General features: G+C 32.5%; 2 protein-coding genes across 2 annotated transcripts; both read right to left on the reverse strand.

Moving 5' to 3' along the window:
- Positions 1 to 460: 460 nt before the first annotated feature.
- On the reverse strand, positions 461 to 6018 carry LOC109789904 (glycosylinositol phosphorylceramide mannosyl transferase 1). The gene is made up of 5 exons (XM_020348954.3): positions 5535 to 6018; positions 4167 to 4563; positions 3250 to 3413; positions 3073 to 3143; positions 461 to 1014 (listed from the first exon to the last, which is right to left on the reverse strand). Exons 1-5 carry the CDS (start codon positions 5807 to 5809, stop codon positions 854 to 856), a joined length of 1068 nt encoding a protein of 355 aa, XP_020204543.1. The 5' UTR covers positions 5810 to 6018; the 3' UTR covers positions 461 to 853.
- A 5600-nt stretch (positions 6019 to 11618) lies between these two features.
- Positions 11619 to 14220, reverse strand: LOC109789894 (subtilisin-like protease SBT1.3). Its single transcript, XM_020348940.3, has one exon. The coding sequence runs from the start codon at positions 14080 to 14082 to the stop codon at positions 11737 to 11739; it is 2346 nt and encodes a 781-aa protein (XP_020204529.1). The 5' UTR covers positions 14083 to 14220; the 3' UTR covers positions 11619 to 11736.
- Between the last annotated feature and the right edge of the window lie 1266 nt (positions 14221 to 15486).

Genomic DNA, 15486 nt, shown 5'->3' on the forward strand with positions numbered 1-15486 from the left:
CCGTGTGGGTGAGGGGAGGATGAGGGGTGATAACTGATAAACAACAGCCCAAATAGGGTCAGGGGTTGCAATTGCAAAATATGAAACTGTCAGACTATGAGGAAGTGACCTATCAATTGAGAACAACAATGCCTAACTGTAATGGGTTATTGATTATTGATAACTTGTAGTAGAATCATCATTACGTATGTAAGACAAAATTGAAACCCAGCATCAAACTTTGCAAAGACATTTAAACAAATTCCAAAAGAAACATTAGAATCAATATTTTAAATTAGAAAAAATGCTGCTGCTTTGTTCTCTCCCATTAATACTTTGTTTAAGCTTCACTAATTCTATATTGGTGCTTTTCTGAAGCAGTGCTCCACCACAGCCTACAGCCACTTCCATATGGTACTTAATTTTGCAATACAAGGAGAACAGATACAGCCTAGAATAGGCACACATGTGCACAAAAGCATTTTGTTGATAAGTGGTAATGACAACTTTCATTATAAGAACAAATCTAGGTCTTTTGCTCTGATATATTTGAGAAGTCATTCTCATGGTTACAGAATAATTATAGAGGGAAGTGGAGCATCATGCTTTTGCCAAACAAAATCAGTGATCATCAGCACTAGGCATTTGCAGAATTAGTACAAGCCAAAAGCTGAGTGCAAATTACATCATGTTTTGCATCAGACACCAGTGGATCAAAACTTAGTAAGACACTTTAGTAGAAGTGTAGAACTATTATATACACATAATATGCAGACAAATTCCTTGACCAATGACTTTTAATCTTTAGTTCTGTTCTCTTTATTTTTTCCTTGGTGGGTGGAATGGATCGGTGACTGATTAATGAAATAAAAAATTACCATAACCATTCATTTCTAGCGCTAACTGCTTTTACATTCGTTGACATAAGTGGAATTGTTCCATAAAGTGATATCAAGTCATTGAGACATTTGTTTCTCCTGTGGCTATGCCCTCTCAAACTGCTAATACCCGATGCACCAACCTCGTAGATTTTGCCTGAAATTTTCATGCAAAAGTTTTGATATTTCATTACTTTCAAGCTGAGTGATAGATATAAAGGACTAGCCAAGGCATAGAGATTAAGCTATCATTATCTAGCTTTCCAATACCACACAAGTCAGTCTCCACCCAAGAGAGAAAATGACTGCATTTTTTTCCCTTCGATTTTACAGCAAAGAAAGCACCACATACTTTTGGAAATGGATAAGGTTAGGAGGTAGGAGCATGAAGAAAGTGAGGATTATTCTGCCAAAGACTAAGTAATTCATGGTATTATGTGTAGCACCCCAAGTTTTTTTAAAAAATAATAAAAGATGTTTTTAATTAATAAAATGCGTTTTATAAAACAATTAAATGAGTTTTATTGATATGAGAAGAGCTTTTGAAAAATAATAGTATATGTTTTTAGAAATTGATTAAAAGTGCTTTTATTAAATTAAGAAAAGTTATGCAAAAAAAATATTATATAGTATGTGTATTTTGGGTTGTGTATTTAAATTAATTAAAAGGAAAAGAAAGTGTTTTGTTCCTGGGTTAGTTTCCTTAAACTAAAGGGTATGATTTGGTTGGGAATTTTTAAAAAGGAAGTAGGTCTACAGATTCTTTTTTACATTTTAAAACTTATGCTTCTCTCACCTCTGTTTTATATCAAACGTGGAAGCCCTTGGGAGGATGCAAAGGCTACAAGCGATCCTCCCGTAGATCTCTGCCCTTCATTTAGCAACTTTCAAGATAAGTGAGTGAGTTATCTCGCTCCGGAGTGTGAGATAATTGTGTGATAGTAAAATTGACTTTCAATCCCATTGTTTGAATGTTCTTCAGAGGACTTTGAAAGCCTCCTTTGTTTGATTGAGTAGATGAGATAGTTATTTATATATTATATACTTGCATCCTTGTTGCACTGTAGGAGACCTTGAGAACCCCTTCTTTGATTGGGTTCAATAATATACTAGATGATATGTCATTAACATATTTTCTTTGGTTGCGTATGATGTGAATTGTGCTCTGAATGTAGTGTTTGATGAGGAATTGGTATATTAATGAATTTGTGATCCTAACCAGTTTCTATCATGCCTTAAGGATACTAATTAAAAAGCATTAAATAAACCTTAATAAATGCTTTTAATTACTTTAAAATGTGAGTATTAAGTAACTTTTGTGTTTTTGGTACAATAAAGGTGTGTCTGGCTAGCCATTATAAAAAACTTATAGCTTAGTATTTTATTAACTTATAAGTTTCTTTAACAAAAAGAAAATACATTTGGCTAATGAGCTTATCTTAATAGATTATAATATTTATGCGTTACCAGAAGTAGCGACTGAGCATTTAATTTATCGTTATTTTCATTTTTACCCTTACTATTTTAATAAAATTCCTACGCCCTCTCATTTCAAGAAAAATCCTCACCCTCAACTTCACAGTACCCATGCTCTCCTAGTTGTCTCTCTCCACCTTCAGAATACCCATTTTCTGTTGGGATATTTTTTTTATCAATATTATAGTATTCATTTTAACTATTACTCTATTTACACTATTTATTTTAGTTTTAAACAAAAAAATTGTAAGAGTTTAAAATTAACAAGAAAGAAACCTAAAGTTATAATGGCCTAACTAAAAATATATTGTCTGTAAAACAAAAATAGAATTAATATGAAAAAATAAACATTATTTTTATGAAATTTTACATTTATGAACTAATTCAAAGATAATTTATCAAACATTTTTTATTCATTAATTTTTATATAAGAAATTCAATAAGCCATTGTCATAACTTATAGTTAAAAATTAGCTTTTGAGCTGATTACTTATTTTTGCCAAACATTACCTAAATGTTTGATAGTACCATATAGAAGAAATGTAATTAAAAAATTTATTTATGTAGTTTTTAAAATTTTATTGCTGCAAGCTATGAAATATGAAGCTCTGATACTACAATAGAAGAGCAATACATGCACTGAAACTTCAAATATTTTTTTCTAAATTTAAGTTATTACTGTATATCAAACACAGCAAACTAAATCCTATCTTTAAAAGAGAAAGAACAAAAAAAGTACCTTTCACCCATATAGGAGGACCACCTGTAGCATTAGCAACAAGAAGGGACATTGCAATGTCTTCACAGGTTCTGTCGAAGGCAACAAAGTTTAAATTCAAAAATATCAAGGACATGGAAAAGAATAAGTGATAAGAATAAATTTAAAATTATTGACAGGGTTAATCATACATATTACCTATCCCTGGAGACATAGTCCTGAATTGATGGAGACATCTTGTGAGTATATAAATCCAAGTATTTTCTGTGAAAGAATGCAGCCTTTGAGAGAACCATGCTATAAGTGCCCATCCACCAAACAGACCACCATCCCCCATACCTGTAATGTACAACATTATGTTGCTGTAGTATACAAAGAGAAATCAGTCAGACACAATATGAAAACAGACATGAAAAGTTGTACACAATAAGGGTAAATCAGAGTTCGGAGTTCCAATATGTTACCACTTATCATCAAGCAAGTTGCTATGAATATAGCGGCCAACTGCATATTTATCTTATTTTTCCTTTATTTTTTAATAAAAGTAGAGTAGTAATATGCCATGCGTTTTTTTTTTTAACCAATTAGTCATTCCAAGCATTCTGCGCAATATATTAGTTCTGAAAAAGAATCTTTGAATTGAGTTTGTCCCTAAAGTGAGCAAGGGTATATCTACTAGTAATATTTAGTGAATCAAAATCATGATACACTTAAAATTAAAATGAGGATGAAAGACCCCTTGCTCACTTTAGAGAGAATATCACTATCGAAGAGCCATGTTCATATCAGTTCCATTTTTTCTCTCTCCGGTCCCACCCTCAACCCGGGAAGTGGGAGTTGCAGTTGCACCATTCTTGTGTAACCAATTAATAAAGTGCTCATCTTCATCATATAAGCAATCAAAACTCAATGTCAAGCTTTGAATTTAGTTGGATTCTACCATGTGACCATATAATTAATCACTTAATCCTACAAACTACTTCAGTTTTCAGCATCTTAAAAGCAAGAATTATCGCAAACCTTAATGTAATACTGTGAGAAATTAAAGAGTAAAATCCAAACAGTTCAACTTTAAGTAATTGAATAGGAAAGATGGTCATTTACGAATAACTAACCTCCGTATCCAGCCAGTGCATTCGAGGAACAAATCCCACCATTGTGAATGGTGCACTTTGCCAGACAGAGAAAGCAAAATCTAGAGTAGAGCATGGAACAATTACATCATCATCAACTGAGAAAACAGCGTCTGTACTGAGGTCCTTTATTGGCTTAAACCTGCTGTTTGGTTCATCATCCGCATTGATGTCAAATCTAAAGTTGTGTTTGTGAGCTTTTTGAGACTTCAAAACCACAATCTTATTAAGATATCTTTTCAGCTTCTCAGATGGTTGTTCACGTTCACTCCACACCACATGTATTGCATCAGCACTACGACAGGATGCATAATGAGCAACAGTTTGTTTCAGAAGAGATTTTTTCCTCCAAGTGTTTATAAGCACAGTATATCCACCCCTGAATCATGGATTAAATCAGTTGTATCAATCCAGGTCAAATTATAAAACAAATAAAACTCTGCAATTCTAATCCTACCACGAGCAAGAAGAACCACATTGTATTCGCATGTCATTACATGCAAGAAAAAACCACTAGAAGAAATAAAAGGGTGTCTTTGAATTCTATTTTCAAAAATTGATTTTAGTTTTTTAAAAAAACAAAGAAAAAATACACCCACACCAGGACCAGGCCCATGCTCATGCCAAACCACTCCTGATGACTCACAAGTCACACCCTGGAGCTAGAACCACAAAACAGAGAAGGAATTTTTTGCTTTTTAAAAAGACTTGCATGAAAATGATTAATAGACTTCGGATGAAAATTTTATTGCTGAGTAGCATGGAATTATTTTAGAAAACAGTTTTTAAAACCAAAAAGTGATAAGGAAATCAAACAGCCCTAATTCATTGTTTCCCTAAAACAATTACAATTCACAATGAATTAAGGAATCTACCATCATGACTATCCATAGATAGGAATCTAAGTTGTTCGCATGCACATATCATATCACGCTGAACTAAACAACCTAACACATTGTAATGCATCTTTCGTTTTGAGAATTTCCCAAAACGATGCCACGTAGAGTTCTGATCTGATCTCCAACAGCGTAAATCTTCTCTACAAACTTCGTACTACAGAAACTTTCCAATTTCACATAGCACAGAATTCAACATTTACGCCAACAGTAGTTCAAATAAACATTTTACATCATCACTTTTCAACAGGTAAAAAATGGTTAATTTAATCAATAAAATGAAATTTCCTTGAAACAGAAAGGAAAAAATACACGCATAAAAAACCAATTGCAAGATTAAATAATTAAAAAAAAATCATCTACACAATTCCACACAACCGACTAAAAACAATAGATCCATAAAAAAAACTACAGAAAAAAAAAAGCAGATCTATTTTTTTTTTTTTTGTTATACCTTGAAGTAGAAGAAACATAAGAGGAGTGGTGAGGGTTCCAACCCATCCATGAGCTGAGTCTGGAGGCGACCAAAACGACGACGGAGAGTGCGAAGAGCGCGAACAAGAGCTTGCACTTGGCGGCGCCGAGAAACTGTTTGGCTCGGCGAAGGGAGAGAAGGGGGCGGTTGCTGTAGGCGCTTCGGCCGGCGGCTTTCTGCTTCGCCGGAGAGTAGACGCCGTCGCCTACGTCGGCGGCGATGCCGGCGTCGCGAATCTGAATGAGAGTGGACATGGCTCAGGGCAGAGCATTCGATGAGTGCTCGGTGATGTTCCTTCGCATCGCCATGTTTGCGTTGCGCGTGCGTGTTGAGCGCTTCAAACTACTACAATGCGGTACACAGTCGCTGCTTCAAAACGACGTGTCTTCGTTCGACGTGGAACATGAAACGACACACGGGACGGCCTTTATCCTTACAAAAAAAACAAAAATGATTCGCTATTAATCAATGAACGAGATTTTCCTCGGCTAACTGAAGCGAGGGAAGAGTGAGCAATTTTAGTTATTGATTAGAAGATATCATAGTAATTGTTGTTGAAAATTATCAAATTATTATAAAATTATTCTTATATTTTTAATTATCTAAATTTCACGTTCAAGATGTTAAACTTTTTGCATGATGAGTGTGTTAATAATTTCATATTAATGATAAGGTCTATCTATAGTATACAAGTAAAAAAGTAATTTACATTTTATAAGTCTATTTTATAATATTAAATTAAATTTAAATTTACATTTTTAAAGATAAAATGATAATCTATTCTATTGATTGTGGTTAGATAAACAACATCACTTTAGTGTAAAATCAAGTTTTTATGATGAAGATTTTATATTAGATATAATCTACACAATATAAAATATGATGTAGTGACAAAATTATAAATACAAGAAAATTTTCTATGACAAGTGTGACTTTACTTAACATAGAAACCATTTTCTATTTAAGACATTGTGAAGGCCCGTGTAATAGCCCTTTTAAGACTTTTTAGAAGTTATTTTAGAGCATATAATTATTTATAAATAAAATCAATAGTTATTGAGACTATTTAAATAAACACATTATTTTGGATTTAATTAACTAAATTATAAATTATAAATTAATGTAACTTAAAAAATTATATACGGACCCCATAATCAAGTTAAGTAAACCTAATATAACTTTTTTGGTTTATTTACTTACATTATAATTAACTTAGAAAGATTTGATAAATCTTGATACTTGGAGATATATATTTTAGGTAGTCATAAACTTATACATTCTTAGATACCCTTGCACAATCTTAGATATTAACATTAGTAGATTAAATAAGGTTATTGTCATCACTATATTATTTCAATTCCCCTTGCACAATTTTATTGGTGAGACACAATTTTAGATAGTCTAGAGTGTTTTTTTTTTATTATTACTATGGATTCATTGACCTAGTTGTCTTCTAGTATATTGGTTATAAAGACACTAATGTGTAAAGAGTATTTGATACTGGTAGACTAATTTAGGTTAGAAGGCAAAGAGACTAACTTAGCACCTTATTTGAATAAGTAAATACAAATTTATATTTTATCTGAAACTTAAAGTAACTTACAAGTTTTTAACACTATTACAAAATATAGAGCACATTGGTAGCTACTTGTTATAATTTTGAGATAGTTTTTAGTGGTTCTCTTGTGTTCATCACACAAGAAAACTATTGAGCTATCTGTCAGACACTTTATTGACTCGTAAGTATCTAATTTGAATACAAATTCTTATGTGTGTGTGTCTCTCTCTCTCTCTCTCTCTCTCTCTCTCTCTCTCTATATATATATATATATATATATATATAAAATTTCATTAAACTAATAATAATTTCATTCTTTAATTATTGTTAGTTTATCATTCATTGTCATAGGTCTTTAAATGCAAGTTTGATCTTGCAAGGGCTTCTTCTAGTAGCTCGGAAGAAACTTAAATATATTTGGCCCATAAGTAAGTCAAATGTCAACCTAATGCTTGATTACAAATTCAAATACATTCTAATGTATATATTTAAATTGTAGTGCCACATAAAATGGGTAATCATGAGTGTGATTATTACGTTATAAAACAAATGTTCACCATTATCTCTGACACAACACTAGTGACTCATGGATAGAGGTATTACATATATAAATCAATTTACGTACTTTAATTGATTATTTAATTATTTAATCATCAACTAATATTTAACTCATATCTATTTTGAAATTGTAGGTATTCAAAAATCTAATTTCGTTCACTGATGAAGAGTTTGAGGAAATTCAAAAATGGTGGGCATCTACATGTTTAGAGTTTATTTGATGGCTAGGTTTTGTGACTAGTTTATATATATATATATATATATATATATATATATATATATATATATCACTATAGATATTTAACCTCATTAAAGTAATTATTTACTTTAACTTGATGTATAATTATTTTTATTTATTATTTGACAATAATTGTTATAGTTATTGATATACATATTTGACAATAATTGTTTACAAAGTTTTTATAATATTTATGATTGGATATTATTTTATATATTATAGAAAGTTGTTTGATTTTTAATTTGAGAGATATTGTATATTATATAGAATTGTATTAAGCTAGACAACCCTATAATATATTGAACTATTTAAAAACTTTTTTTTTATGTCATTTTATAAAATAAATTTTTAAAAAAAACTCTACATTTTATGGCAGGTGTGACTTTACTCATTATAAAAAGTACACATTTTATGACGAACATGACTTTAACCATCATGAAATGGGGCACTTTCTATAACGGGTATAGTCAAACTTGTTATAAAATATTGCACATTTTATGTCGAGTGGTTACATCCATTATAGAATGTGCATTTTCTATGACAAGTTTGGTTACACTCGACATAGAAAGTGAGTGCCAACGTGATTAAAGCACCACATTTAGTACTCATACTATGACAACCGTTGATCACCCACCATAAAAAGTAGACTTTTTATGTTGGATGTTGTCCCATCATAGAATAATGAATATTCTATTTTGTTAGGATCTATGATAAGTCTAGGATTAACATAGAATATCCAAAACATCGGATATAAAAAGTCGCATGTCCAATAGTTACAAATTACTTTCAAACCATTTATGATGTATAATCTTATAAACATCACACTCGAGATGTGGTGCTGTGGTGATTCACTTATAAAAGTTGGGGAAAAAATACATGATTTTTGCTTCTTCTTCAATTTGCTATTTTAAAGGTGACAATAAACCAAACCAAGTTGAAAATACTTTGAAACTCAATTCAATAAATTTTTCATTAAGTTTGGTTCATGGAACCAAATGAGTCAATTTTGAGCTAAAAATTGAGTTTGAATAGTGAATGAGTTGAACTTAAATTCTTTATTGTTCGATTCATTTGAATCATTAATTTACAATTATATCTATCAACTTGACATGCACACAAATATATATAATTTATATAATTGAATTTATATTTAATTTCAAGTTATTAAAATTATAAAAACTTTCAAACCATAATTACAAATTAATAATAATATATGGAATGTGCACCTTTGGGTTTTATAGATAGCTAGGATCAAGTTTTCTATTATTTATGTAGGGTGTATTAGTTTTTATTTATATATATTTTGGTTGTAATTTTTTTTATTGCAAAAATAATAAAATAAATTTTTGTTTTGTCTTAAAAAAATAATTATTTTATCTAAAATTTACTAATAAATTAAAATTTTGAAATGTATAGAATTAAAAAAAAAATTGACTCTTAGGATTATTGCATTTGAACTAACAAGCTAAACTAAGTTGTGATGTTCACATGTTTGAACTAATTTGAGTTTGAATTAAAAAAAAAGGATTATGTTGAACTCAAATTAAACTTCAAATGAACTAAATACTATTTAGTCAAGTTAAGATAAATCAAACTCGACTTAATTCGAGTACTAAATATCTTCATCGTTTCTCTCATTAAATATTAATTTCTTAATAGTTTCTTTGATTAATTAAATTTGTACTTTTGGCTCATCCATTCTATAATAAAGAGATTTAGTCTTTCTATTTTTAAATTACAAAAATTTAAAATTATCTAATGATTTGTCATTATTAAATTGATGTGATATTTAATAACATAGTATATAGAGATAAAAAATAACATACAAAAGATCTTCGTTTGTATTTATTTTTATGAGTCATTGTTATTTATTTTATTAATAAATATCTTATTTTCATGTTTGTTTTTAATTTTTTAATTTTTTAATTTTATGTTACTAAATGTCATATCACTCAAATATAAATAAACTTGAAAATTGAAACAATTATTAAATGTCAATTTGATGTGAGAATCAAAATTTCATGTTTTAAAATTAGAAAGACTAAATCTCTTTATTTTAAAATAGAGAAACCAAAATTACGGATTGATAAAAATAGAGAGATCACAAGTATAATTTGATCTAATTTTTTAAATCTCTAAAATGTTTAGTAAGCTAAAAAATAAAATTTGGCTGACTTAATGATAAGTGACTAAGTTTAATCAGATAAATTTCTTTATAAACACTTAGAAGAGGAGGAAACAAAAAAAGATAATGAAAAGTTTTTCTTTAAAAGTTAAAATTAACTTATGGATAAATTAAATTTTATAAACTGTCTCATATTAATTTATCTATAATTTATTTTTTAACGTTAATTTTAGTTTATAAAAACAATTATTCCATTTCTTTTTGCCGAGTGTTATTTCATTTTTTTTATGCTAAAAGGTGTTAGATAGAGAATTTTATCCCAAAAAATATCTATATCCATGACACCCCCTTGTTAGTTGTTACTATATAAGAATCATTTGAACTTCAAATATGACAAGGGGAATTCAACTTTTGTTTAAAGAATAAGATGCCAGGATCAAACTTTCCGCCCTGACCACTTCTTTATGAAGAATATGATACCGTGTGAAAATCAAACTACTCTAATGAATTGGCCTATTAAGTAGTGCCTTATCCGGTTATCCATGAGAAACAGGAATATATGCTGTTCCATTCGATATTTTCATTCCAATTTCATGTTCAAATATGAAATGAAATTTATGTAATTCAACCTCTTTTACCATTTTCGTCTTTCTGGATGAAGAAACATTAAATTTTTTAGTTATGACCTTCTAGTCTTCTACTCATTTTGTTGGATTATGGATTGCAGTGAGTACTAATTGAATTACACTCGTAGTTGTCAGATACCATCCACAATTCATGCTCCTACTTTTGATCAGAAAACATTGAAAAATGGCTTTATAGGACCTGCGCATGCAGGTGAATTGTTTAATGCTTTATATAAAAAACAGAACTAATACGTTACGTACTAATGAATCGCGTGTCTGATTCTGTAGTACTTTGGACCACAGTTTCTTATGAGGCCAGCTATTTAGCCGTTGAGATGCACATGCAACGAGCCTGTTGTGTTCAACTCAAAATAAATTCACATGCACAGAGAGAGGCGAAGAATCAAATGAAATAGCTGGAAAAGAACAGTAGAGCTCGCAATTAGTAAATGCTTCTGATATGATTTAAATTGATTGTTCCAAAAGGTCAAAAGGGTCTGCCAAGTTTCAGCTACCATAAATGACCAGTGATGCTAACTTCACAAGGAAAATTAACTTCTAAATAGTGTCATGACTGGTGAGTATATGTAATAGTGAAATCCACACTCTTGGCATCTAAGTTTTGTTAGACTAAATGGTATTATATAATATATATGATCTGCTCAACATTGAATATTTTCAGCATAAACAAAAAATTGGACGTGCATACTATATATTGTCTTCCTATTTTTTAATTCCTTAGGCTAAAATATATTGATACAAAATAGTATCAGGAAAGCATGAGTATGTAATAGTATATGTGATGTAACATGAAGGAGCTAATGTAAGTTGAAACCACAGTAATTGAGAATGCAATAAGTTTCATTTGTTGGCAATTTTAAGCATTCTGCAACTTTGAATCTATGAATTATCCGTGAATGTTGTTTGAGTTCTAAGGTGGAGGAAGAGGGGCACACGATTGAATACTAAAATGATAGCTTGTAATACAAAAGGAAGGACTTCTAGTTCCTAGTACAAAAGATTTTTTTATTGCAACAAAGAAATACTACTGAACTTAAAAGTAGTTCCATTGAAGTTCACATTGGTGGTGACAACCACGTTATCACAATAGGGCTTCTCACAATGTGCACACCATCCTTCCATTCCAGACTTCCAAATTCGGGCGAGGCTTGCCGAATCGTTGGTGTGAAGGTAATCTTGTAAGACAGCCTCTGGTATTTCCTGGTGAAATTCAAGGTTTGCGGCTCAACTTTGACAGAAGCGCCTTTGAATGGTGAGACCACAACATTGTATTTTGAAACAGGTTGACCAACATTGGTGACAGTTCTGTGAACAATCACAGGACTGGAAAATGAAGTTGCTGCTTTCTTGGTAAACACTGAGGATATGGCAGGGTAGTTTAAGTCCCCCGGACTTGCAAGAGAGTGTCTGCAAGATCTGTTTGAATATTTGGCAAAAACTCCTAGTTGGTTTGGGGTGAGCTTCTGTGTGCATAGGAATTCAAAGTAATCCTGTGGCGCAATGTCATAGACCAAACCAGGGTCAAGAGCTCTAATAGGGTCAATGTGTCCAGCACCATGATCATAAGGACTTGAGGGTTTAGCAGTTGAGGCATCTCTGAGAGTTTTCTTGGTGTTGTCAAGAACATAAGCTGTTGTCATCAAAGCAGATTTTATAGCAGCAGGACTCCAATCAGGGTGCCTAGCCTTCAGCAATGCTGCTATGCCACTCACATGAGGGCATGACATCGAGGTTCCAGACAGTATATTGAATTTTACTCTCCTGTTGTCTATTTTCAAACCTGATGGACCAATGGCATCACTCCATGCAGCAAGAATGTTCACCCCTGGAGCCACTAAATCAGGCTTCAGAATTTCAAGGGTGAGAAAATTAGGCCCTCTTGATGAAAATGCTGCCACTACAGGAGATGGCCTAATCCCCAACCTTGTGCCCTTAAAAGCTAGAGTTGCAGTAGCACCTTTACTTGTTAAGACATAGTTTTTTAGCTCCTTTCCTTCTTTCTCTCCTATTGCAACTGCTGGCAGGAGGTGGCAATCTGCAACCAGTTCTTCCCCATTAGCTTCAGAATTTGTGAGAATCATTCCCACCCCTCCTGCACTTCTCACCACATGTCCCTTCTTCACTCTAGGACTAAGGCCTCTATCACAAATTACTATCTTCCCTGAAACCACTTTAGGATCCAAAGTCCCTTCCAAGCACATGGATCTTGGATCAACCCTACTAGAGTTGCTCCCCAAGTACACCAAAGGGTATTGTTTCTTAATTGATAGCACACTTTGCCCTTTATAGAGTGAAACTCCAGTCATTATTTTACCATTCCCAAGCTTAACATCTGCAGGGAAATCCCTATCCATTGTGCTGGCTCCAACTGTGGTGATCCAAGGTGACACATTGGTGAGGCTGGCAGGGTCAGGTCCAGCATTTCCAGCAGAACATGAAACAAAAACACCCTTCTCCATTGCTCCAAATGCAGCCACAGATAAACTATCTCTGTAATAAGAGGACACTCCACCACCCAAAGAGATGGAAAGAACATTCACTCCATCAGCTACAGCCTTATCAATAGCTGATACAATATCTGAGCTGAAGCACCCACCAATCCAACACACTTTGTAAGCTGCAATTCTTGCACCCGGTGCCATTCCTCTTGCTGTGCCATTAGCATAACCAAGAAGGTTAGCCCCTAGCACTGGAGAGCCACCAACTGTAGCTGCTGTGTGAGAACCATGACCATCTTGATCTCTTGCTGATTTATACTCTTTTTGCTCATTAATTTTACCAATTGCTGCTTCATATCCATGGTAGAACACTCTTGCACCCACAACCTTCCTATTGCAGTGACTTTTTGTGAAGTCTGTTCCAATCTCACAGGCGCCTTTCCAATGAGCAGGCACTGGTCTCATGCCTACATCATGGAAGCTTTCACTCTCTGGCCAAATGCCAGTGTCCAACACTCCCACTATAACATCATGGCCAGCTAGCTTTTCTGACCAGAATATATTGCCTTTTGCTGGTTCAAGCCCAAGGAATGTAGGACTTCTTGTGGTGTGTAGCTCATACTTTGTCTCAGGGAATACGGCCACAACACCTTCTTCTGCCTCTAGCCTCTCAGCTTCTTCTTCAGTCAACTTGGCTGCAACACCATGAAAAGCATTTTGGTAAGTGTAAATTATTCTCTCTTCATTGTCCATTTCAGCTTCTGGGGATGTGGACAATGCTGATTTCACCTTTGATGAATACCATTCAAGGTGGTTGGGGAAGGTTTTTGGCATTGCTGACTTATCCATTTGAATGAGATAAGTCTTCTTAGCAAATTGAGCATTTGCTGAGATCAACATTGTGCAGAATAGGAGATAGCTTGTTAGAAAGCAACCCATGTTTCCCATTAGGGTGTTGGCCATTTTTCATGCCAGGAAGGAGAAACCCAAAGTGTTTGAAGAAGGGTGCTGGGTCAAAAGGTGGAAGTGTTAAGACATTTTAAAGGAGTTTGTGCTTTATTAATTTGTCTGTCTGCTTGAGGTTGAAATATTAAATGCTAGAATTGCAATAAAGTTAGGTGGTTGTTTTGTGACTGACCAGTCTGAATGGAGAGTTATGAAAGAGCCACCTAGTGGCGGGTGCAAGAAGTTAATCCATGGTTAAGATCCTCTGACAATCTGAGCAACACTTTTTATTAGTCTCCCTTTCCAAATATTTTTTTTTCATAAGACTTCAACCCAAAACTTTAGTTAAGAAGACCGTGTCCAATAATACTTGAAGTAATAATTTGTTGATTGTGATGTAAAATCATATATGCTAAAGTGAATGTTACATTTATCTGATATGAAAATATTAAAGTACAAAATTATTCTGGCCAGCCTAAATTTATACTGGTTTATTGGCTAATTTTTTTTTTATATTTTATAATTAGTAAAATCATATATGTTAAAGTAAGTCACTCATGGACTTAGTCCACTTAGCATGCAGCTCACTAAGGACGAAGTTGGACTAGTAAAATTCGTCACCACCATTAAATTTACTAGCCTCATCCTAACCCAAATTTATGTTGTCCTCCTGCTAGGGGAAAGACTTAATGGGCTACCCGACTAAAAGTTGACAATTTTAAACTTGAGGGACAATATAATTTCATGTATTATTCTAACATTTTAATAATTTAAGAAACTAAAGTATCAACTATGAAAATTTTTATGGGCAAAACACCTTCGAATTCCTTAAAAACATGTCACTTGTCTATAACATTAAAAAAAATCCAAATAAGGTGGGAAAAAAAAATGAATGGGTATGGAAAAGTTTGGCATACCAATCGGAATATAGGATAGTAATAAAATCAGTGGATCACATTCAAATTAAGACAATATAAATTGTTGAATTAACCCAACCTCGTGAAAATGTATGGTATGGACGGGTATGGTGGATCTACATGTGGGTACAACTTCAGTTTTGACCCACCCCAAAGTGAAATTTGACTTGGAGTTATGTTTTCTTCATTTTTATTCACAAGCATTCATGCATTCCATAACATTTGCACATTTATCTCGAACATCACACTAACTTGCTTCGTAACCTTTATATAGCTATACATTTGCCCGGATCTTGAATACAACATATAAAATAAGCGTTATACGATATACTAATAGTACAATGATTATAATTTTTGCCTCATTCTTCTATATAATTTTCTTTATACATTAATTATTTGTTAGTTGTACTATAAATATTGAGGTAACTTACAAAGGATTTTTTTAATATTGACTTAATGAGGTATAAATTGTAACGACCCGCCTAGCCGTCACACAACAACACCA

This window comes from Cajanus cajan, chromosome 1, assembly GCF_000230855.2.
Source record: "Cajanus cajan strain Asha chromosome 1, NIPB_CcT2T_4, whole genome shotgun sequence".
In the NCBI taxonomy this organism is placed as follows: domain Eukaryota; kingdom Viridiplantae; phylum Streptophyta; class Magnoliopsida; order Fabales; family Fabaceae; genus Cajanus; species Cajanus cajan.